The 23,813-nt window shown below is 41.0% G+C and overlaps 1 protein-coding gene across 5 annotated transcripts in view; it reads right to left on the bottom strand.

Moving 5' to 3' along the window:
- MPDZ (multiple PDZ domain crumbs cell polarity complex component) overlaps positions 1–23,813 on the bottom strand; it is a 268,414-nt gene that overhangs the window by 97,720 nt on the left and 146,881 nt on the right. For 3 of the 5 annotated variants that reach the window (XM_075316964.1, XM_075316973.1, XM_075316983.1), the window contains 6 exons: positions 21,732–21,773; positions 17,078–17,182; positions 4,469–4,561; positions 4,146–4,323; positions 2,197–2,307; positions 925–1,008 (listed from right to left, as the gene is read on the bottom strand). In XM_075316964.1, the coding sequence (XP_075173079.1) occupies positions 925–1,008; positions 2,197–2,307; positions 4,146–4,323; positions 4,469–4,561; positions 17,078–17,182; positions 21,732–21,773 (613 nt within the window). The remainder of the gene's footprint in view (positions 1–924; positions 1,009–2,196; positions 2,308–4,145; positions 4,324–4,468; positions 4,562–17,077; positions 17,183–21,731; positions 21,774–23,813) is intronic. The other 2 variants (XM_075316991.1, XM_075317001.1) reach the window with 2 other exon arrangements.

Raw genomic sequence — 23,813 nt, 5'->3', positions numbered from 1 at the left:
GAGACATCGATGGATCCAGCGCTAGATCTGTTTTTTTCAAAATTCGACAGATTGTGACTGATGTCAAAAAAAGGACGTGTGAAAGGGGCGTAAGCCAACAGTGGGGCAGTGAATTCCTATTATGACTGCTGCTAAGTAGTGATCAGTGAGACCCCCACCAAAAAACAAGCATCTTGATAATATATGCCAACATTGTGTTTAGTGACGCAACCCCTTTAATCAACTGTCCCAATGAATTCTATTTTTACAGATAAAGACAGCCTGGAATAAAATCACACATATTTGCATTCAAATGATGGATCCATATTACTTCAAAGCTGATACACACTGACGAGCAATAGGGTAACAATGTTTTGAACTTTTGACTTTCAGTCTCCATATCTCACCATCCACTACAGCTTTGAACGTGAGACTACCATCATTTTATGGACAATCATCTTGGCTATCTTATACATGAATTTGAATGGCAACTATTTAGCATATGATTTTAATCAATTTATGTATGAAGATAGCCAAGATGACTATCTATAAAATGAAGGTAGTCCCTTAAAGCTGTAGTGGATGGTGAGATATGGAGCCTGAACATCAAAAGTTCAAAATATTGTTACCCTTTTGCTTGTCAGTGCATCTGGAAAAAAAAAAGAAAAAAGAACAAGTAACTCTACAAATGTGGCCTAATCTAGGGCTTTTTTATTGGAACATTGACCATATTAACCCCAAATCATAATGTTTTCTAAAAAATTTCTCGCAATCTATTACTGACCAGTATTACCTGAAATTAAAAGAATACATCTCTAAAAAAAAACATCCAGTCAATAGTTAGATCTATATACATAGTCTCATCGGGGGCCTAAAATGTAAGTAGAGTAAGTAAATCAAGATGCAAAGCAAACAAAGCGAATGTCAAGCAAGTAGAATAATTACCTTGGGTGAGTTGTGAGAGAAGGGGTTAGTATGTGACTGTCCCCTGAAAGCAGAGGCAGGTGAAGAGCAATACAAAGATTCAGGCTGGAGAAGAAAATTAGGGACACAGAAACAATTATTGGAGTTAGGAGAATTCTAGTAGTCTAACAACTATATGAAAGATGTTTGCTTATATCAATTACTGATCATGAACATTTCGATGGGAAATTCCTATTTTAATGCCATAGTAAAATATGATTACAGCACAGAACTGATCAGAAACATACACTGGAGTCACCATAGGAGCCTATATGTAAGTGGTTCCTAACGGTCATGATAGAGCGCTAAAAAAGCTGCAAAGTTGGAATGAACTTCACAATACAGATAAGGATCTGCACAGACTGGAGGGGCAATGTATTAATGTCTGTCCATAAGTGGATATATATGGAGTCAGGAGTACTCTCAAAGTTTTAGAATACGTCCTCAAGGAACAATCTGCTAAGATGTCTGCAATCAGCACTAAACTGTCAGATTTGCTTGCAGATTTGGGTGCAGAAATGCTATCGACTCTGCATTACAAAGAGTAGAAATCCGCATAGAAGTATAAATCCACAGCATAAATTGAAAGGCTGCTGATGACAATTCTGCAGTGCCGTTCATCACGTGGATGACATTTTGGAAAATCTTACCCACATTGCTGCTACTTCAATAAGCAGAAGTCTTCCTTTAGGAAGACCCACTACATATCAGACGTGTGAACATACCGCTACACTGCTATATAAAATTCCTGCTGCTATTTGAACCTTTTTTATACACATTTAGAGGGTATCACCAACTAATATATGATTTGTACAACATAGGAGTCATTCAGACGTCCATGAGTTCTATGGCTTCTGTGTTTTTCAAGGAGAGAACACAACAATTATAGTATATGGAGCCGTTCACCTGTTTTTGTTTTTTGCCGGAATGGTCGGCAAAAAATCATGAAGATGTCCATTTTTGAGTCAAGTGACGAATCAAATTTACCCATTTAAGTCTACATGTCTGTGAAAAATCAGTGACAGCACACGGATGGCATTGATGATTAGTCCGTGTGATGAGAAGCTTTCTAATGTATTTTATTTTTTCATCAGTAAAAATCACTCATTGTAAAAACTAAAATACTAACTAAACACTGATGAAAATCCGATCTGTGTTTTTACGTATAAGAAAAATCATGGACATCTGAATAAGGCCTTGTACGTAACAATAAGGCACCGCCAACACCTAATCAGCAAGGTTTCATGTGCTTACCCGTGGTCTGTTGACGATACTCTGAACCAGAAAGACAACAGGATTTCCAGCTCTTCTTATGGCTTCCACCGCCTGCTCATGACTGGCATCTCGCAGATCAATGCCATCCACCTAAAACACAATTGATTTACTAGCAAAGATGACCTAAAAAGTTGGATAAATTCAGTACTTTAGGAGTTCCACCTAGGGTTTTGTGCTAAAAGATAAAGCTAAAAGCAGTAAAAATAAAAAAAGAAGTAAAAAGTCTCCTCCTATGGCTACGGCACTGATGCATGTAAGCATTAGAGAAGTGTTATAAATAGATGTCAGTAATAGGCTTTATTGTGTAAAATGCCTTGGTACAACAGCTTTATGCTGTAAGTGATGTTCTAAAAGGCTTTACTGCAAGGATCACAAGTGACAACTGGGATCTCTGAAGTTAATCTAAAGCTTACCGCTGACAGTCGACTCGTTAAAGCAAACAGAAAGAGACAGTTTAAGGTTGAAGATGGTAATCTAGTTGAGGGAAAATCCACAACCCTGTGACAAGTCTTACTTCTTCAGCCCAAAAAAAACTTACCGATTCACCAGATTTATGATGCAAAACACTTTCAAATGGCACAAAATTTGAGGCAATTTAAAATGCTGCATAAATGTTGTGACTTTCGGTGTTTTTATGCCTGTACTAGCCACTGTTTAAAACTGGGTGAAGCTTAGCCAAGAGGGAGAGTGGTTGAACTCTGCCGACAAATTCGTTATCATAAATCTACACCGCTCCTTTCCTGACTGGTGACATTACTTGCTGTGGCGCACAGCAGCCAAAAGATGTCCCAAATTCATTAAGACAGGTATGTCTTTTACAGAATTTGGCACAACTTGCTCCATTGTTGTCTCGGTTTATCATTCCAAGTTTCACTAAGGGGTGCTTCACACGTAGCGAGATCGCTACCGAAATCGCTGCTACGGCACGGTTTTGGTGACGCAACAGTGACCTCATTAGCGATCTCGCTGTGTGTGACACTGAGCAGCGATCTGGCCCCTGCTGCGAGATCGCTGCTCGTTACACACAGCCCTGGTTCGTTTTCTTCAAAGGCGCTCTCCCGCTGTGACACACAGATCGCTGTGTGTGACAGCGAGAGAGCGACGAAATGAAGCGAGCAGGGAGCAGGAGCCGGCATCTGGCAGCTGTGGTAAGCTGTAACCAGGGTAAACATCGGGTAGCCAAGGTGGTTACCCGATATTTACCTTAGTTACCAGCCTCCGCAGCTCTCACGCTGCCTGTGCTGCCGGCGCCGGCTCTCTGCACATGTAGCTGCAGTACACAGCGGGTAATTAACCCGATGTGTACTGTAGCTAGGAGAGCAAGGAGCCAGCGCTAAGCAGTGTGCGCGGCTCCCTGCTCTCTGCACATGTAGCTGCAGTACACATCGGGTTAATTAACCCGATGTGTACTGTAGCTAGGAGAGCAAGGAGCCAGCGCTAAGCAGTGTGCGCGGCTCCCTGCTCTCTGCACATGTAGCGATGTTATGATCGCTGCTGCGTCGCTGTGTTTGACAGCTAAGCAGCGATCATAACAGCAACTTACCAGGTCGCTGTTACGTCACAGAAAATGGTGACGTAACAGCGACGTTGTTGTCGCTGTCGCTATGTGTGAAGCACCCCTAAGACAATTCCTGATACTTTTTGCAAGTTAATATCTTAAGATGCCTTCAAAAGGAAACACCAGAAGACTGTGTTGAGCCCTTACACATCTTTAGATAATGAGCATAATTCTATGTAGCCATCACTTTCCAAAGTCAGCATCCCAAGGCAAGAAGTGGAACCACATTGCGAGTAAACTCTTAAGAGAAAAGTATAGAATTCACATTGATAGTGAAATGTAATATTTCTGCAGCCAGGAGAACAATGCTTAACATTTTCGTCTTCAAAGAGTCTACAAAACAGACTTAAACCTCTTCGCCCAATTGTACCTCCACAATCCTATCTCCAGTTTTCAGTGTTCCATTCTTCCCTGCCGGACTGTCTTCTAGAATATGTTTAATGAAGATTCCTCTCATTACTTCCCCATTGCTTAAACGGCTCCCCATGCCTCTGCCACCAACAATGCTGATCCCCAGTGATTTCCCAGGCTCTCTCCAAAGCTCTACCCTGGAGGATATAGATAAAGAACAGAAATTAGCTCATGAATATTACACACACATAGACACATAGTAGTATTGTGAATTATCCGGCAAAGATGCTCCAGGCATTCATTCAGTTTTGGTGGTGTAGAGTAAAACACATTTGGGCAAACCTTCTTGGATTGTTCCAGTTGCTAAATGCAGCGTGTTCCAGTTCACTTTCCTCTCCTTCCCCTTCTTCTCGCTCGGGCAGGTCTGGAGCATCACTAAAAAAAGAAAAAAAAATAATGTTCCAAGAGCTGAGAGCTCTATTGAATACTGAATCTAAGGGTCAGTAGCTATTCCTCCCTCGGCTGGGTTCATTTCTGTCTGATCATCTTGGGGGTTAGCAGTACACCAGATCATTTAAAGTACCATGTTTCCCAGAAAAGAAGACAGGGTCTTCTATTAGTTTTTGCTATGAAAAATGTGCTAAGACTTATTTTCAGGGGATGTCTTATATTTTCCCATGAACAACAATCCACATTTATTCTTGAATAAAAAATAAATAAATAAATAAATCAACATTTATTCAAATACAATCGTCATCACATTGTGGAACATCAACATTTGTGTGAATCCTATTACTGGTTTAGATGCACATTTTCTTATTTTCTATTCTCATGGTGCAAAACCAATCCTATAGTGGTGAGTACATACCATATTTACAAAGGGTTAAATTACCTGCTTAAATTTAGGATTCTCTATGTACTGCAAAGTTTATCACCAAAAGAAAGCAGATACCCCCTAAAAGAAATACACTTACCAGACCCCAAACAATTAGAGTTGTCAAGTGAATGGGCTCTTACCTACAAATCTGCATCATTGTCAGGTCCCCCTGCATTCTACAATGATTGGTGCTTCCTGGTGACTGAAAGTGTAGTATACTGGTACCTGACCAGTTTGAGAGTTGCAGTGCAATGCAGCTGGAACGGCGAGGGACCTGACTGCAATGTAGATCTCTGTGTGAGAGCCCATCCACCATCAGCACTTGCCAACTGTAATTGTTTGGGGTCTGGTGAGTGCAAATTTTTTTTTTGGGAGGGGGTGGGCAGGCATCTGATTTCTTATGGAGTTATATAAGGTGTCTGCTTGCTTTTGGGGGTTGTCTGCTTTCTTTGATGAAGAGTCCTGCGGTTTCTTTACATTTTTCCTGCTTGGACACTTAGTTATTGAACTGCAACTAGGGCTTATTTTTGGAGTAGCGCTTATATTTTAAACATACCCAAGAAAGCCCCAAAAACCCTACTAAGGCTTATTTATGGGGTAGATTTATTTTCAGGAAAAAACGGTATAAGGAGTCCACACATCTCCCTGCAGCAGAAACCCAAGCAAAAAAAAACCAAAAAACAGCTGAGGTGGTATAGTTCAGGAAAAGGGGGAGGATCTAAATACCTAAAACTTTACATATACCGCTATGACATTTAAGAATTTGCACTAAATGTATTATGTATATAGAATTAGTATATCTGCGAACTAAACCATTACTGTGCCCATGAGGATCTTTTATTTTTTATTTTATTGAAAATAGATAACAATACAAGAATTCCAAAAGACGTCTTCATAACTAGGAAACAAAAGCTCAACAATGTGCATTGTTCTTCAAAAGGTAAATATAAAGCAGCTGCTCAGGTAGACGTATCATTACATAGATTGAAATTAACAAGTCAATTAAAACCTAAGTTATGTTGAAGAAGCATAGAAACAATATACATGTTACTCCTCTGTTGTCAAACCTGATGCACAACCTCAGAATTTAAACTGCTCAGATCTAACAATAACAATAATTTCTGCCCCCTGGAAGATTCCGACCTACATCTCGCAACTACATGTAACCTTGGTAGTATACTGTAAAAGATACCTCAATTGCAGAAGATCGTCTACGCCGATGAGTTCCATATGTTCCGTACACCTTATCAAATGTCTGAGAGCATCCTATACTATAATATGCTGTTTTCTCATATGTGATTATTGTGTTTACGGAAACAACCCAGGCCCTTAACATTGGGGGAGAGTTACCCATCCATCTTGTAGCTATCCATTTCCTGGCAAGAAATAAAGTTTCTCTAACAAAGATTTTGGTATGATGACTTCCTATTTCCTCCTCCAGTAACCCAAATAAACATATTTTAGGACCTAGAAGGATGAAAATGGATATCAAGGAGGATAGAAAGGTGACTATACTTTGCCAGAAGGATAGAATAATTGGACAAGCCCAAACCATGTGCCAGAAATCTGCGTTTAAGGTGTGGCACCGCAGACATTCCAAAGACGGTAATCTACCCATTCAGAATGACCTTGATGTGGTTAGGTAGGCTTGGTGAATAATGTATAACTGATTCATTATATTGTTAACTGAAGGGAAGACATAAAGAGGTGATTCCAAGATCTCCTCCCAGTGCTCTCTACTAATAGAGGGAATAAGCAGCTCCTACTTGCCTTTCATTTCAAAGGAAGTAGAGCCAATACCTATTGATAGCATGTATGTCTACAGGGCTGAAATGAGACCCTGCGGGCCTTGTGATGTAAGAATGTCTATCAATGGAAAGGTAGATATGGTCAGCATTAGATTTTGTGAATGCAATTATGATTATGATTATGATGAGCGGACTTTAATTGAAGATATCTAAAAAAAAATTGGGATCTCGGTATATCATACTTATTTCTCAACTGATCGACAGATAACAGTATATTTTGGTCATACAGGTCGCCAAGTAAAAGGACGTTTTGAGTTTTCCAAAACTGAGGATGGGTGAGATATCAGGGATGGAAAATAAGGGTCCTTCCATAGAGACATGTCCGCTAAAATATGAGTAACATTTGACATTCGTTTCGCATTTCTCTAGACTAACTGCGCCAACTTGAGAATAGGCAACATTATGCGATTGTCCGGTTTATCAAGCTCCAAAAATCCAAGTAGACAGCTAGTGTCTGCTGCTTCCACCAAGTGACTCTACAAAATTTGCAGTTGAGAACCCAGCATATGACTGCTTAGCGCCTTTAGCTAGCTTGCTATGTAATAAAGAAAAAAATCTGTAGTCCCGAACTTATGGGTCTTTGAAGGCTAGATAACTTAAGTTTGGGTAGAGAACTACCACACACAAATGACATTAGCAAGTTAAAGGAAACCTGTCACCAGATTTTTCCTAAATAAACTGCAGCCACCACCAGTAAGCCCTTAGATAGAGTATTCTAGAATAGTGTATACAAGTCCCCAAGCCGATCTATATAACATAAAAAAAGACCTTTTATTATACTTATCTGTGGGGTGGTCTGGTCTGATGGGCATCGATGATCTTTATTCGGCGCCTCCTCTCAGCTTGCAATCGCCGTGATCCTTCCCTACTTTGTGTGGATGATGCATCCTACGTCATCCAGAGTATCGCTGTGATCCTGCCCTACTTTGTGTGGATGATGCATGCTACGTCATCCAGAGTCCCTCATTGCACCCCTGTGGCCGAGCACTTCGCTCTGTCCTGCTGAGTGCAGATCAAAGTATAGTGGTGCGCATGCGAGTGAATTTAATGACCTTTCCCCATGTATTACAGTATTTTGTACTTTCCACAAAAAGTTACTTGTCTAAGCTGAGTCATAAAAAGGAAGTAGGGCAGTGGAACAAACATGTCTTGGCAGCAAGCAATAAAAAAAAACAATATCAACTTAACTGTGGAAAGAGAAGGATGTTGATACCTTGTAATGTTTACAATTTTGGGGATACCCACACTAAACATTGAAAGATGTGTTACCAATGATGTAGGATACCAGAGCTCTTATTGTTGTGAACTAAATCAGATTTCCCCCCTCTCCTTCATCAGGCTCACAAATGAAGAATCGGGGTGTCCAGTGTTGAAAGAGATCAGCATTTCTCCTATCTCGGAAAAGGATGAAGCTGTAGCCATTCCAAAGCGTCGCTGGGGTCAGAGGCGAGCAGGATAAATCATAGAAAAGGAAACGTTTAAATCTTTAAACTTCCTCATGACATCCATAAACAGGGCTCTCTGTTTTTGAGACATCTCTGTACTTGCAATTCAAAACCAAAGCTAAGAATGGTGCAGGATGGGCTCCTGACTGGAGGGGGTTTAACTGGGACTCTAATTGAGCAGCTCGGGTTTCTGCCACCATGCAGCCGGACAATAGCAAAACACTTCCGGGGAAGGGTTGGTGGGGATTTTCCTTATTTTTTTTTTTGTTTGGTGCACACTACATCTGATCACGCTGTTGTTACCCCCATTGCAAACCGTTCAAACACTGCAAGCGGCTCGCACCGTGCTCAGCACTGAGCGTACCCAAGCACAGCAAGGCTCGCATGAGTGGTTTGATTATGTAAAGCACCCAAACTCATTTTTTTTTTGTAAAGTCTGTGTTTTGTACAAACACTGACCCTTGAGTTCACTCATTTCTACCTAAAACCCTAATAATATTTTGGCAAAGTCAGCTTTCAAGATCATCCATTTTTTTTACGCCATGCATTGGCTGACCCAGCCTCCTTGTTTAGTTTTGTTCACCATAAGGGGAAGTTCGTCCTCCAAATATGATAACCCGAATTCTACTTCAGAGATGCAACTACTTAAAGCCTGCATAACTTGACGTACAAGTCCCATATCCGACCGTGCCTCCTTGATTTTTTCTCCGTGAATGAACACTTACAAACTGAGATGGCATGTAGTAACTGCTCTGAGACCTGGTATAGACTTAGGTCTTCCAGCCCTTTTTCCATCTCATACTCTGACATTTGCCTTCTACAGTGCTCTAAGTTTTTGCGGCTGAAGCACCACACCTTAATGTTTGTGTGTTGTCCGGCTGTTACCCCTAGCTAATTCCTTGAGTTTATCCGCTGCAGTAGAGCAGTTATTCCTGCTCATCATAGCAGACACTTGAGCGTACCTTGGAGAAGACTATATGGTAGAGCCCTCAGATTATCTATCAAGATTACACCACACTACAGCATCTCCTCTACCCTCTGTCTACGTAGGGTACGTGGCTAGGGTTTGTGTACTTCAGCGCACTAAGTGTGCAAAGGATGATTGCTACGCCGCCTGAGGCTTGACTACTCAGAGGCAATGTCTCTGTGTACAGAAAATGGCGCCTGTTCCCTTTATGATGGCTGGGCCTCCAGCATTGTAAACTCCTTCACCCATGGCTTCCAACCTTTATAAGTGTCAGAGAGCTACCACTTTAAGTCCATAAAGCAGTATCATTAGCCTGTCTGATTACTGTACAGAGGACTCACTTTTCAGGGATTAGATATACCACAAAAGACTTGCAAAAGTAATTGCAGCAAAAGGTGGTTCTCCAAAGTATTGATTGATTTAGGGGGCTGAATACAAAATTTTCTGATCTATATTTGTAAAATATTTCGAAAATCATGTATCATTTCCTTGCTACTTTGCGTTGGTATATCCCATAAAATATATTTCAAGGGGTTGTCCACAACTTAGACAAGCTATTCTTATTCCCCATGTTTGATCTGTTAAAATAAAAAAGCTTATACTCACCTCCGCTGCCAGCATCGTTCCAGCAGTGTCGGTACTCGCGCTCCCAAGACTCGAGTGAGGTTGTTACGTCACATGAGCCTCACGCTCAATCAGCGCCAGCTTCACTGTCCCTTAAAAAAAAACCTAAAGCTTGCTGTGACACTGGTATTGGCATCCTTTACATTAAATTAGTATGGAAACACATTTTGACTCCGCAGTGGTAAATCACAAATGAGAATCATCTGTGATAAATTGTAGGTGCCCATTTGACATGATGACATGGATTAGCCAATGAATGAAGACTTCAGTGTTTGAAAAAGCCACATGGTAGGCCCCATTCCTTTGTCACAATGGTGAAGACAAAGAAGCTGTCTGAGGACATCTGAACTGCTATTATTAGCAAACATAAGAGTTCCAAAGAGTATAAGGCCATTTCAAAAGACCTTTGTTTCCAAGTTTCAACAGTGCGCAATGTTTCTAAGAACCTCGCTGGACATAGGGAAAGATGAAAGAGGACAAGAGATGTCTTCGAAGGTTGGTGCGAATGGTGTAAAAAAACACCAAGTCAAACATCCAAAGACCTGAAAGCCAACCAGGAACAGTCTGGTGTCATGGTTTCAACAAGTACCATACACCGTACACTAAACCAAGCAGAGCGTTATAGGCAAAGGCCAAAAAAGAAGCCATTGCTGAAAAAATGATATAAAAAGTAACGACTGATATTTGCCAAAGAGAACCTTGACAAACCACAATCCTTCTGGGAAAATGTTCTGTGGAGAGATAAAAATATACTTTTTTGGCAATGCAAACTATTGCCAAAGGGTGTGCAGTCAAGTATTAATTAGGCGTGCCTTTAATGATGCACATGCTGTTTATTCCGTTTCTTCTTTGACATGGCAATGTTTTATTGTTGTTTTACTTTGGACCATTAATTAAAAAATCCTTAGGATATACAGTACCTTTGGTTCATTAAAAAAAATAAGGGTTGCCAATAATGGTGAGCAGCACTGTATATATATTCATGTATGTATATTCAGCAAGTGAAATTAGAATTTAACACATCACCAATTTTCTAAGTAATTATATTCCTAAAAATTCCTTAAAGTTCTATTGACATTAATTGTTTCAATTTCTCACCAGATGTTGGAAAAAACCCATATAATCTACACAGGCAAGGAAATCAAGCAATAGATATCCATAAATTAAGTTATGCATAATAATGAGAAATGACACATGGAAAAAGTATTGAACACATGAAGAAAGAGCTGGAAAAAGCCGTGGAAAGTCATGACACCAGCCAAAATCTAGCAGTAATTAGAAAGCAATCCTGCCACTTAGTGAAAAATAATATCAGCTGGTTCAACTGATGGCCTATAAATAGGTGTCTCAGTACCAAGATGCCACAGAAAAAACATATGATGAATAAAACCAGTGAGTTGTCTTAAGACCTTCGTGACCTTATTGTTGCACAACATACTGATGGCATTACAGAAGAATTTCTAAACTACTGAATGTTCCAGTGAGCACTGTTGAAGCCATAATCCGTAAGTGGAAAGAACATCATGCCACCATAAAGGTTCTCCCTGTAAGATTTCAGATAGAGGAATAAAAAGAATTATCAGAAGAGATGTCCAAGCGCCAAGGACCACCTGTGGAGAGCTAAAGAAAGAAATGGAAGCTGCAGGTACAATTATTTCAAAGAAAACAATGAGCTATGCATTCAACCTCCATGCCATGTATGCACGCTCACCACCAAGACTCCATTGTAGAACAAAAAGCATGTTCAAGTGCGTTTAAAGTTTTCGAAACAACATTTAGACAAGCTTTTGTAATACTGGAGGAAAATAGTCTGGTCAGGTGAGACCAAAACTGAACTCTTTGGATGCCAAAAATCTGCTTCCATATAACAGGGTGATGAAGATGAAACAAGAATGGACATTTCAGCAAGGCAATGATCCCAAACACACAGCCAAGGAAACACTCAATTGGTTTCAGAGAAAGAAAATAAAGCTGCTTTAATGGCCTCACTTGACCTCAATCCAATAGAAAATATATGGAAGGAACTAAAGTTCAGAGTTCATAGATGGAGCTCACAGAACCTTTAAGATTTGAAGAGTGTTTTTGTGGAAGAATGGGCCAAAATCACACCCATGCAATGCATGTGACAAGTTTATCCATACAGGAGGTATCTTGAAGCTGTCATCTCCAACAATTTTCTGCTCAGATTCAATCAAATGCAGTATGGTTGATAGGATGGTGCTTCACAATACAGAAGGTCAACTACCCAAAATATACTATGAAAGCAAACCCGGAGTTTTCAAAGCAAAGAAGTGGAATATTATGCAATCGTTGAGTCAGTCACCAGAACTCCGCCCCATCGAGCATGCATTTTGCATGCTTAAAAGAAAATTGAAGGCAGAAAGACCCACAAACAAGCAACAACTGAAGTCAACTGCAGTAAAGGCCTGGCGAAGAATCTCAAGGGAGAAAACCCAGCGTTTGGTGATGTCCATGTCTCCCGGACTTCAGGCAGTCATTGCCTGCAAAGGATTCTCTACATTTAAAAATGGACATTTTATTTATGGTAAAGTAAATTAGTCAAATTTCTTCTGAGCTCCTGAAATGAAGAGGCTGTGTAGATAAAACGTTGCAATTCCTAAATGGTTTATATGATATGTGTGTCCAGCCCCTTTAATTAAATCTAAACGTTTACACTTTTCATCTTTTTTTTTTTTAAACTCGTTTTATTGAAGGATGTTTATAACATAAAACTGGCAACAGTAGTATACATCAGAATAGATCATATAGCCCATACATATCTTAACACTTATATTAGCAATTATGAGATTTCAGGTGTATAATATACAATGAATTATTATTATTCATAATACAATCAATAGTACAAAATATAAACAAATCAGAACTAGGGAAGGAACTAGCTCTTTGACTTATTCAGAAGTACTGTCAGAGGGAAGGAAAGACACAAGGGTTGCAGCCCCATCGAGACAGTGCTAGGAAGCAAAGTTAGGCACCTACCAAATACCAGATCTGAGGACCTGCTCAGACCCCCCCTGTCAACGGGGAGTCCAGCCAGCCACCCCAGACCATTTCAAATTTTTGTGGACACCCCCTATTCTTAAAAACAAAGAATTCAAACAAAGAGGTAGCATTTACCAGCCTAATCTACATTGAGCGAGTAGGGGGCCGACAATCCATCCAAGAATTATGCCTTTACGCGCAAGAAACAGCTTTTTCTTCAGAAAAGTGTTGTCATGCCATGTCCAATCTTCTGCGTTTAATACTCCGAAAAAGTACAGTATAGGGTCAAGCAGAACCTCTAAATCCAGGATCGACGAGAGTAATTGCACTACATCCCTCCAATATGCCCTGATAATATGACCGTCCCAAATCAGATGCCAGAAGTCTGCTTCAGCCTTCCCACACCTCGAGCAGCAGTCGCTCTGAGAGCCCCCCATCTTACTCAATTTTACAGGAGTAATATAGCATTGATGAATAACGTATAATTGGATGAGTTTGTTGTTAATGGCCGGGGATACAAGAGTATGAGATTCAACAACATCATCCCAAATTATATCATCCAGCTCTGAAATGTTCAACCGCCACTTATCCAAGACAGGCAGTGGGTTGTTTAGTGCTTTGGCACGAATAAGGGAGGAGTACAACCTCGAGATAAGACCATCGGGACCATGGGATCTGATAATTCCAATAATTGGGAACAATAACAATCTAACATTTTTCCTGGGGAACTGGCACTGAAACGCCTGTCTAATCTGTAGAAATGTATAAAAAAAATGGGGGTCTGGGAAGTCAAACATCGACTATAACTGTGCAAAGGAGTCCAACACATTACTGTGTACCAAAGAGCCCATAGAAGTTCTTCCCTTATTTTGCCACTCTCCAAAGCCATGGAATTCCAAACAATGAGGAGGTCCAGATTGCACCATAATGGGGTCTCCAAAGGAGTCTTAACATAACCAAACACATTTTTAGCCTCCTTCCATATTTTAGTACCTAGTTTATGTATCGGCAGCAACTTATAGGATGGGACATACTTGGGGGTCGACCAGTAGAGGCCACAGGAGGTCCAGACCCGCATAGTCTGCCAGGTAATATTCTGAGGGATGAGGCAACCCAATCTGCATCCATGGGCCCAAATACTTCAACTGACCGGCCAAATAATATAAATACATATCAGGGTGAGCCATACCTCCCAGTTCTTTAGGTCTCTGCAATTTAGCCAGCTGGAGCTTAGATCTAGACACTCCCCATATAAAGGAGATCAACAAAGAGTCCAAAAATTTAAAAAAGGAACGGGGAATCGGTACGAAAATGTGCTGGGTTACATATAAGCATTTAAGTTGGATTATCGTTTTTATTAAACTAATTCTACCTGCCACGGATAGTGGAAGATTACTCCAGTGCCTAAATTTATCCTTAAATGCTGGTAATAGTGGTGAGAGGTTACAGGCAATCATCTCTACTGGACTCTTAGAAAAGATAATTGCCAGATATTTAAATTGGTTTACAACCTGAATGCCATGCAGACTGGTGCCAGTTAGGCCCGATCTGTGTCAGAATAGGAATAATAGGAAGGACTTAGACCAATTTATCACTAGGCCTGAGAAACCCCCAAACTGGTCAATCAGCTCCATGGCTCTAGGAATGGCCAGTCGCAACATTAACAGCAGTCCGGATACAGCGCCAGACACCCCTCCGCACTTTTGTGCTTCACCACTGTGTACAGCACATCCTCCCTGAGACGCAATGCCAGCAGCTCCATTGCCAGCGCAAATAATAAGGAAAACAGAGAGGACCCCTGTTGGGTGCCCCACCCAAAGAAAAGCTCTATGACATACCGCCATTAAGTTGAATGTTGGCACTGGGGGATCTGTACAATATTTCTATCCATTTAATTTATTGCCAAAACCAAACTCTCGAATCACCTCCAAGAGAAAAGGCCACTCTATAGAGTCTAAGGCCTTGGCCGCATCTAGTGAGACCAAGGCCCAATCCTCCGCAGACCTCTCCTCAGCCTGCAGAATCACCTGCGCCCTTCTCAGATTGCCGATTTACTCCTGCCCGGAATAAAGCCAGGCTGGTCTCTGTGGATAATGGTAGATATTACTTTGTTTAGCCTATTTGCTAGAATTTTATTGAGTAGCTTATAATCGGAGTTCGACAATGATATGGGTGTATATGACCCACAGTCAAACGGATCTTTGTCCGGTTTCAATATCCGTACAATGGACGCTTCATAGGAGGAGTCAGGCAATCGCCCAGCTTGAAACGAAGTATTAAATATATTAAGCAAAGCAGGGAGAACTACCTCCTTGTATTGAATATACAATTCAATAGGCAACCCATCAGGTCCCGACGCCCTCCCTTTGTTCATGTCCGTTAAAGCCTCCAACTCTTCCATGCTAAGTTCAGCGTCCAGAGCCCTCTCTTGCTCATGGGATAGTTTGGGAAACGTGAGATTCCGCAGATAAGTCTGGATCTCCTCACCAGTGTAATTCAATTTGGACTTGTATAAATTGCTATAGAACTTGGAGAAGGTCTTAAAGGGAACCTGTCACCATATTTTTCCCTATTAAACTAAAAGAATCACCTTCTGCAGCTCCTCGGCTGCATTCTATGAAGGTGCACCTTGGCCCTGACTCCTCTTCCAGACCTCAAAAATAACTTTATAAAACTCGTCCATTAGGTATGCTAATTACCTGTGTTGGCCAGATGGGCGGGCTCATTTTCTGCTCCATTCCCCCCTCCTGCCACTGATCACCGTCCTCCTTTCTTGATTGACGAGATGACGCCCTCAGTCATCATCCTCGTTGCATTTTCAAATCTCGCGCCTGTGTAGTTAGGTCAGCTCGCGCAGGCGCAGTTCGCTCTGCCATATCGCGGGCAGAGCAGAAAACATAGCTGCTTCGCTCACGCCGGTAATTAAATGCAAGGCGCAAGATTTGAAAATTCGCCGCCTGGTGAGGTCGGCGCTGTGCATGACCAAACCAGCGCCATGCTCGTATCCGCCCATAATCTCGCGCCTGCGCATTTAGCTCACCGGCGCGAGCGAGGGCAGCTATGTTTTCTGCTTTGCCCACAATATGGCAAAGCGAACGGCGCCTGCGCGAGCCGACCTAACTGCACAGGCCGAAGATTTGAAAATGCGACGAGGATGATAACTCTGATTAGTAAAGAATATGTGCCTCTTAGCTTTATCCTGTAAATATAATAGGTATTGTCTTCTCGCCTGCAACCAGAAGGGTCTATTCTCAACTGTCAGGTCAGTAACAAATTCCTGCTCTAAAGATTTACATCTAGAGGATAGAGTCGCCTCCTCTTTAGCCGATTGCTTCTTTATATATGAAATAGATAAATGACAACAACCCCTCAGATATGCCTTAAATGCATCCCAAAAAGCAGAATGGTTGTCTATCTCATTCTCGGCCAAAAGGACCCTAATTTGATCCGGAATATAATCACATGGTCCAAATAAAGATAGCCACCACGGGTTAATTTTACGCATGGACCTGTGAGAGCCGGCTTTACCCCACCAGATTCGTACAAATACTGGCGAGTGATTTGAAACGGATCTCAACAAGTGACAAACAGAAGATATTTGAGAGCAGAAGTAGGACCCTGCTTCACCAACTTGGTGCTCTGGAGAAAAATAGTTATAAGTAGGAGAGAACTCCGGCACTCTTAGTTACCCCAGTAAGAGACTCAAACGTATATAATGTTCTTATTATATACGTTTGAGTCTCTTACTGGGGTAACTAAGAGTGCCGGAGTTCTCTCCTACTGATATTTGAGAGCACGCCTTAGCATTACCACATAGAGTATATTGTCAATCCTTGAGAGGGAATTCCTCCCTGCAGTATGACAGGTGAATTCCTTTAGAATTTGATTATGAAGGCGCCACATGTCACACCAACCGAACTTCTATAGAACATCATTAAGCCTGGTGTGGACTATCTGAGGTATTGCGGATGGTTGAAACTCAAATCTGTCTAATTCAGGGTTATTGATCAGATTGAAGTCACCCATACAAAAAGTGATAGCTTGCGGGAACGGAGGTGAAAATTTGGCAGCCACATGCAGAATAGATAAAGTAGCTGGGGGAGGGAGGTAGAGGACCAGCAATATACTTTAATTTCATCTTAGTTATCTACCTATCTAATATACATATTCACACACAAAACACATGTATACACACATTGTTTTTATTATTGGGTTCCATATGGTGCTTACCTATGGCTCTGTGTAGGAAATAGATCTACTGGCACAGTTGCGTCACTCAGCTGCCCCAAACTTGCCCGAAAGTCTTCCAAATTCTCACTTGGAACATATGTAATGCTATAAGAGAAATGTCCAGCAATGAACATTAGTGCTACCAAGTAATTGGGTGTATCATAATAGTGGATTAATAAGAAGTATGTGCTGGTTAACTTACAAGTACAGGGGCAATATAGGCGAACAAAAAAATGGAAGAACACCAATGACATACGCTGTAATCAAACAAGCATTTCTTTTTCCTGCATTTGCATTAGTTATTTAGATGAAATTACAGTAAAAATATACTTACTGATATGTTTGAAAAAAAAAGAAAAAATTGTAGAAGCAAGATGGTGACAAAAACAGCACATGGTTATGAATACAGAGGGTGACTGCATGGTGATTATTACAGGGTTATTATATGTAAAATAACATCTATATTAGGCCAGTTTCACAAGTCAGGAAGTCATGGTCCAAGTACAGACCCCAATATTCAGACCACCCTTGGGTCTCTTCACCTGAACTCAATTGCATCATAAATGCATACGAGGTTGTTGCGTTCGGGTCAAGAGACCCGAAATTGGTCCGGTCAATGCTGTTCGCTTTTGGACCGTGAATGTTGCTCGTTAGAATTTGATTTTTGCATAGGATAGATTCAGGCTAGGGCCACAAGCGACATACACCGCATGGCACCAATAGTTTCAGACACGCCACACAATCAAAAAACATCTAGGCAACTAGTATGTGTGACCAATTTTTTTTATTTAATTTTGCTGTTAAAAAAATGGCCAAATTGCAGACATGTCGCACACAAGTTGTAGTCGCATACGCTTGAAATGAAGTCTATGGTAAATGAGCCACGTGCAAATATCGTCAAAATCCAACACGTTTGAAAATATTTTTTCTGTTGCAGTAAATCACAACGTGTCACGATAAGTAATCAGTAACACCACAATCTCGATGCCGCTTGGCACAGGTCACCATGTAGCCTTAGCCTCAATTTGTTAGCACTCCGAAATATAACCATTATCATATAATGCCTATATTTTTACTAATGCCATGAAGGTGATGGTTCAAAAAGAAAGCACTACGTAGAAGACAGAAGAAATCTCTATATAATGAATAAAAAACATCAGCTAGATTAATTTTTGCAATTGTGCTTATTTTTTTGCCTAATTTTTTGAGTTTTAAATGGAATCTGTCAGCAGGATTTTGCTATGGAATCTTAAGATAGCATGCTCTACGGGTTAACATATAGATTTCAGAGAGGCAACTCTTATCAAGCTGTGTGCTGTTTACTTAATAGGTTGTTTTAACAATAGGAGCTAATTATTGTTTGGCCCCCTCGTGTGATAAACAGCTCATGGTCTATAGACATTGTACATACAGAGCTTGGTGTAGGCAGCTTTCTGCACTCTTCTGCATGCTACATCTAAGAACTGTGTGTGTCAGAACCGCTGCCCCAGTAATCAAAGTGATACATGGTTGGATTCAGGTGCGCATTGCCAAAATCATGCTGCTCTCAGATGGGGTAGCAAAAACCTGCTGACAGATTTCCTTGCGTGTACAAAAAGAGAGACCTGTCAATCACTTTAGTAGGAAAGGGAGAAGCTGGTCGGGGCGGAGCAGGAGAAAACAAAAAATATATCTGTCTGCAATTCAGTAGCCAGGCTTCGATTCATGTTCCGAAAGGATTATGGAGCATGAATCGAATGACAGGTTCACTTTAAATCTCTGATGAGTCCCAACCAGAGACAAGTCACCTGAAGCGGACTAGTAGAAATGAGATTATCGAAAGCTTACAATCCGTTATTGAGAGGCTTACAATGTGATCTGCGGCATGAGGCTAAGCATCAGATGCAAATGATCCATGCCCTAGAAAAACATGTATAAGGTCTGTGTAATGGGATATCATTTCTAGATTATGTTGTTGTGTACATTTGGACGATTGCATCCTTAATGAATTATCAGATTTCTAGGGAAAAAGCGTGTTTTATAGGATTTACATGGCAAGGAATGAGTTACAAATTGCCAATAATACATTCGCCCTAATAAAGACCTGACGAGCGTTGCTCTAACAGAAGAATATACGTAATTTTCATTTGATTTCGCATTATGCGCTAAATTGAATCAAGGGAGATAAAAATATCATGAAGCCCACCAGCACCTTAATCAAGCATCACAGCTGGTGGCTACCAACACAAGTGCTTTGGGAATTAGCCAATAAACATGACGATATCACAGCTAAAATGAATTTGATCCACTGCCTGGCACCTGGGTTTTTTGACTGACATCCAATGAGTAGGAGTCAGATAAACAACTCATGAATGCATGATCAAGATTGTGCTTTCAATACAAAATGTGTTGTCTATAGGAGGAGGGGAGAAATTCTTTATTTCTTCAGAATTTTGCTTAATAATAATCAATTCTGGCTGAATCCATAAAAAGTAATGAACTGCCATTTATTCTTAATATAATTTCAGTGTAAATAGTTTTATGGTAAAACATGTTTTTATTAATTGCATTTTCCTTTTAAGTACAATTCACTGACTACTTGGCTAATGTTCTGGTCCAGGGGCCTTTAACTTACATTACATGGGTCAATTTGGAACGAAATGAAGCATGCTTCAGCACATACATTTTATAATTCTTAAAGGGGTTGTCCACTATCCCAAGTCCCCACGATTGTGATGTGTTGCAGACGTTCTCTGAATTGGTGCTGATTTAGGTAGCCCACAATATACCCTCTGTCCAGAACTTGTCAAACATCTACTGAACCATTTGAAAAGCTGCAATATTCTGAGTAGCCTTCCTTAACAAAAACTCAGATGCCAATGGAATTATTCCTTTTGTCCCAACCTAAGTGGGCAGAAAAAGTCCTCACACTGAGCAGATGATTTAGAGGTCACTGTGCTGCAACCCATGAGGGAAACGTACCACCTGCCATGAAAAGTCAGATTATGTCAAACATACAGATCCATCCTGCCCAGCATGACTCCAACGAGCCAAAAATGGCCCAGGCTGTTCAGCATCGACCAACGATTTCACAGCAGGGGGCGGATCGTTGGTACGTGTCAAACATGACGAGATCGCTAGTGAAATCGTTGTTGCGTCACAGAAACTGTGACGTAGCAACGATCTCGTTATGTGTGAAGTGGCCTTAAGACTAGTGACAGCAGCATAAGTAATTCTCCCACCACACAGCTCAGTGATGGCAGATATTTGACTTTCCTCTAGCGATTGCTAGTTTCCAAATGACAGGTTTTTAACAGATTACAAAAAAATGCAATGATTCATATATGTTAGCTTAAAGGGTTATTCCCATATCAAAGATCCTATCCGAATATGTAGTAGGTGTAATAATAATATTAACAATTGGAAATGTAGTATAGTTCTCCTGATTAGTCATGTCTCTTGCCTCATATGCAGGGCATTGCAGCTTAGGAATCCATGGTTACGATCACGCATATAATCAAAGTTAGCTAGTTGCTGGTGGTCATAACCATGGATACCTAAGGTCCTGCACTGCCCTGCACTTGAGTTAAGTGAGATAGTGAATCAGTAGAACTATACTAAGGCTGAGGCCACACGGCGATTACTGTGAATCCTCGCATGACACTCGGCTCACGCTCGCAGCAAAGCGGGAGCAGAGTTTCATGCGACTTTAGTCTGATCATGAGATCAGACCACAGTTGCGGAGGGGAGGCGGCGCTGCGGAGGAGAGGGAGGGATTTATCTCCCTATCTCCTTCATTGCTGGTTGATGTGAGAATCGCACTGCGCTCGCGTTACACCAGTGTAACGCGAGAGCAATGCGATGTTTCTCTCGCCCCATAGACTTGAATGTGTGCGAATGGAAGAAAATCGCACTCCAATCGCAACATGCTGCAACTGTTTTCTTGGTCCGATTAGGGCTCATGGGAGCTGCCCCATAGAGTAAGAGTGGTCCGACTGGAATCCGATGTTTTATCGCATTCCACTTGCTCCGTATTACTCGCCATGTGTGCTGATCCTAAATTTCTAATTGGAGGTGTTTGCTAATATTATTATTATTAATTATTATTATTATTATATCTACTACATATTGGGATAGGCTCTTGGAGATGGGAATACCCCCTTAAACAATAAAAACACAAAACGATTTAAATATTTTAGAACAAAAAACATAAAAATACACAATGAGGTCGCTTTGCTGAATCACAATGCAGCACACATTTTCTGACCTTCTCTGTGAAAAACCTAAAAACTTTCCTATGCTTGTTCTCCACAATTTGATCTTTCCAGCTGCAACTACTCGACAAGGAATGCAGTCACTGCTTTCTTCAAGGAAAACAGTTCATAGCGGGGAGGAAAGGGTTAGGAGAGAGAAATCCGACAATAATCCATGTGGAAGGCTAGAGACCAAGCAGAAAGTGCATGCAACAAATTAAAAAGACTCGGAAGTGGTTAATGCTGGGTTACACAAAGATTTTTTTTTTTCCTTTTTAAAAACTCCCATGTGTGATGAAAAAAGTGAGAGAAAGTGAAGACATAAAAGATACAAAGTAATGAATGAATGCGGTCAATGTCTGGAGTGGTAAGAAAAGGTGAAGAATGAAGCCATGCCGAGCTTTCGGATCACCGATACTCACACATAAAAGGGGGCCTGATCATCAGCAGGTGCGGGAGAAGATCTAGAATGGGAAGCATATAATGCAGCATCTTTTTACAATGGTGATAACAAATGCACGCGCCAAGCACACATATGTACTTAAAAGTATGTGCAATTTTTTTTTTTCTTCTATATAAATCCCATCTCCCTTTTATCAACACCTCCCCCAGAAAGCATCTGCTCATTCTGTGTGTCTATAGCCGTGATTATTAACAAGGATGAGGAAATGTTCGCGCCATCCGTCTCTCTCCCTTGATCAGGAATTTATTCTTTAGGTGAGGGCAGGTGAATTCCATTTCAGTCTGGTAATTATCTGACAGATGTTGAAAGCAGCTGCTGCGGTATGCAAAGCCCCGGCTCTTAGAACAGCGCAGATAGCAGAAGCTTCTGGCAAGGTGGATTGTGAAGTGGGACGACATGCATTCTGCGAGTGGCCGCACAGCTGCTTCCCTGTGCAAAACAACGCAAACCTGCAACCCCAACCAGCTGTTTTAAAGCTTGTCAAACCGAAATCATTCCATCCTTTTACAAAAAGAGAAAAAAAATATACAATATGTTCATCTTGGAAATTTCCCCATCCTCACTCTGCTCCCCAGCAAGGTGGCTGCACCATCCAAAGCGTGTTTGAGTACAGATTCGCAAGGCTACATTTCTATTCTATATAGCTTCACGTATCTAAGATCCAAATACTTTAGAAGAATAACACAGTAAGACATGCAGATTGGAAAATGTTTAAGGCGCTGTTCACATCATGCATAAAGGCAAATGTGTATGGTGAAAAATATGCATTAAGGCTATGTGCGCTGCGTTTTTCGTGGCGTTTTTGGGCTGAAAACTGCATGACTTTGCTTCCCCAGCAAAGTCTATGAGTTTTCATTTTTGCTGTCCGCACACAACTTTTTCTTTAAGCTGCGTTTTTGAGCTTAAAAAAAATGGACATGTCAATTCTTTCCTGCGTTTTACCCCCATGCAATGCATTGTAAAAACGCAGAAAAACACGGATCAAAAACGCAGCAAAATGCAGCCAAAAACGCACCAACGCGGTAAAAACGCATGCGTTTTTGCCGTGGGTGCATTTATGCGTTTTTAGCGGCCAAAAAGGCACAAAAACACAGCCTACGGATATAGCCTAAATGGTTTCCTCCAATATATACAGGAGCATCAGTTACCCATAGAGTCCCATTATGAATAATATATATACTGAGCACATGGACTTGTTCAACTGAATATAGCCAAAAAGACTCATTCAGCCTCCGTGTAGTCAATGTAACCTTATGAACACATTTAGAATTAGCGTCAAGTGCTTTTCTAGTATGGGTTAAATGTATATCACCAAACATGATGTGAACCCAGCCTAACACATGCTATACAGATGTAGCAGAGCTCTTTCTGACTGATCTACAGTCGAATTTACACCCCGTCCTGTGCAGAACTATTGTTAAAGAATAACTGTACTTTCACGTAACGTTTCAGAATAACCTGTCGAGTGTACATGAAGTATAACACTATTTCTAGGCATTAGATCACTTGTTCCGAACATTTTCACCACTTTACAGCCACTGTCTTCAATTTGCAATCCACTCTGAGCTGGTGGAAGGAGACTAGAATCATAGAATGGTAAAGTTGGAAGGGACCTCAAGGGCTATCGGGTCCAACCCTCTGCGAGTGTGTGTCATTCCAGATATATATTTTCACCAATATAGCTGCTACGATGATTCCAATTCATAGCACACACAGAGAGATATTCATGCTCTACATTCATTTTTTAGCACAGAGAGATAGCAGTATGGAGGATGATATACAGAAGCACTGAGCAGTGTATATGTGTATCCAGCTCTGGGGTGAGGTAAAATACTTGCTAGAAAGCTCAGCACAAGGCGGCGTTACACGCTACGATTTATCTGACGATATGTCTTTGGGGTCACGGATTCCGTGGCGCACATCCGGCATCATTAGCATCGTCGTTGCGTGTGACACCTACGTGCGACTCCGAGAGATCACAAATAGGTTGAAATCGTTGATCGTTGACACGTCGTTCAGTTTCAAAATTTTGTTTATCGTT

The sequence above is a fragment of the Anomaloglossus baeobatrachus genome, chromosome 1 (genome assembly GCF_048569485.1).
Source record: "Anomaloglossus baeobatrachus isolate aAnoBae1 chromosome 1, aAnoBae1.hap1, whole genome shotgun sequence".
NCBI classification, from domain to species: Eukaryota; Metazoa; Chordata; class Amphibia; order Anura; family Aromobatidae; genus Anomaloglossus; species Anomaloglossus baeobatrachus.
This window is presented reverse-complemented; position numbering and strand designations above follow the sequence as displayed.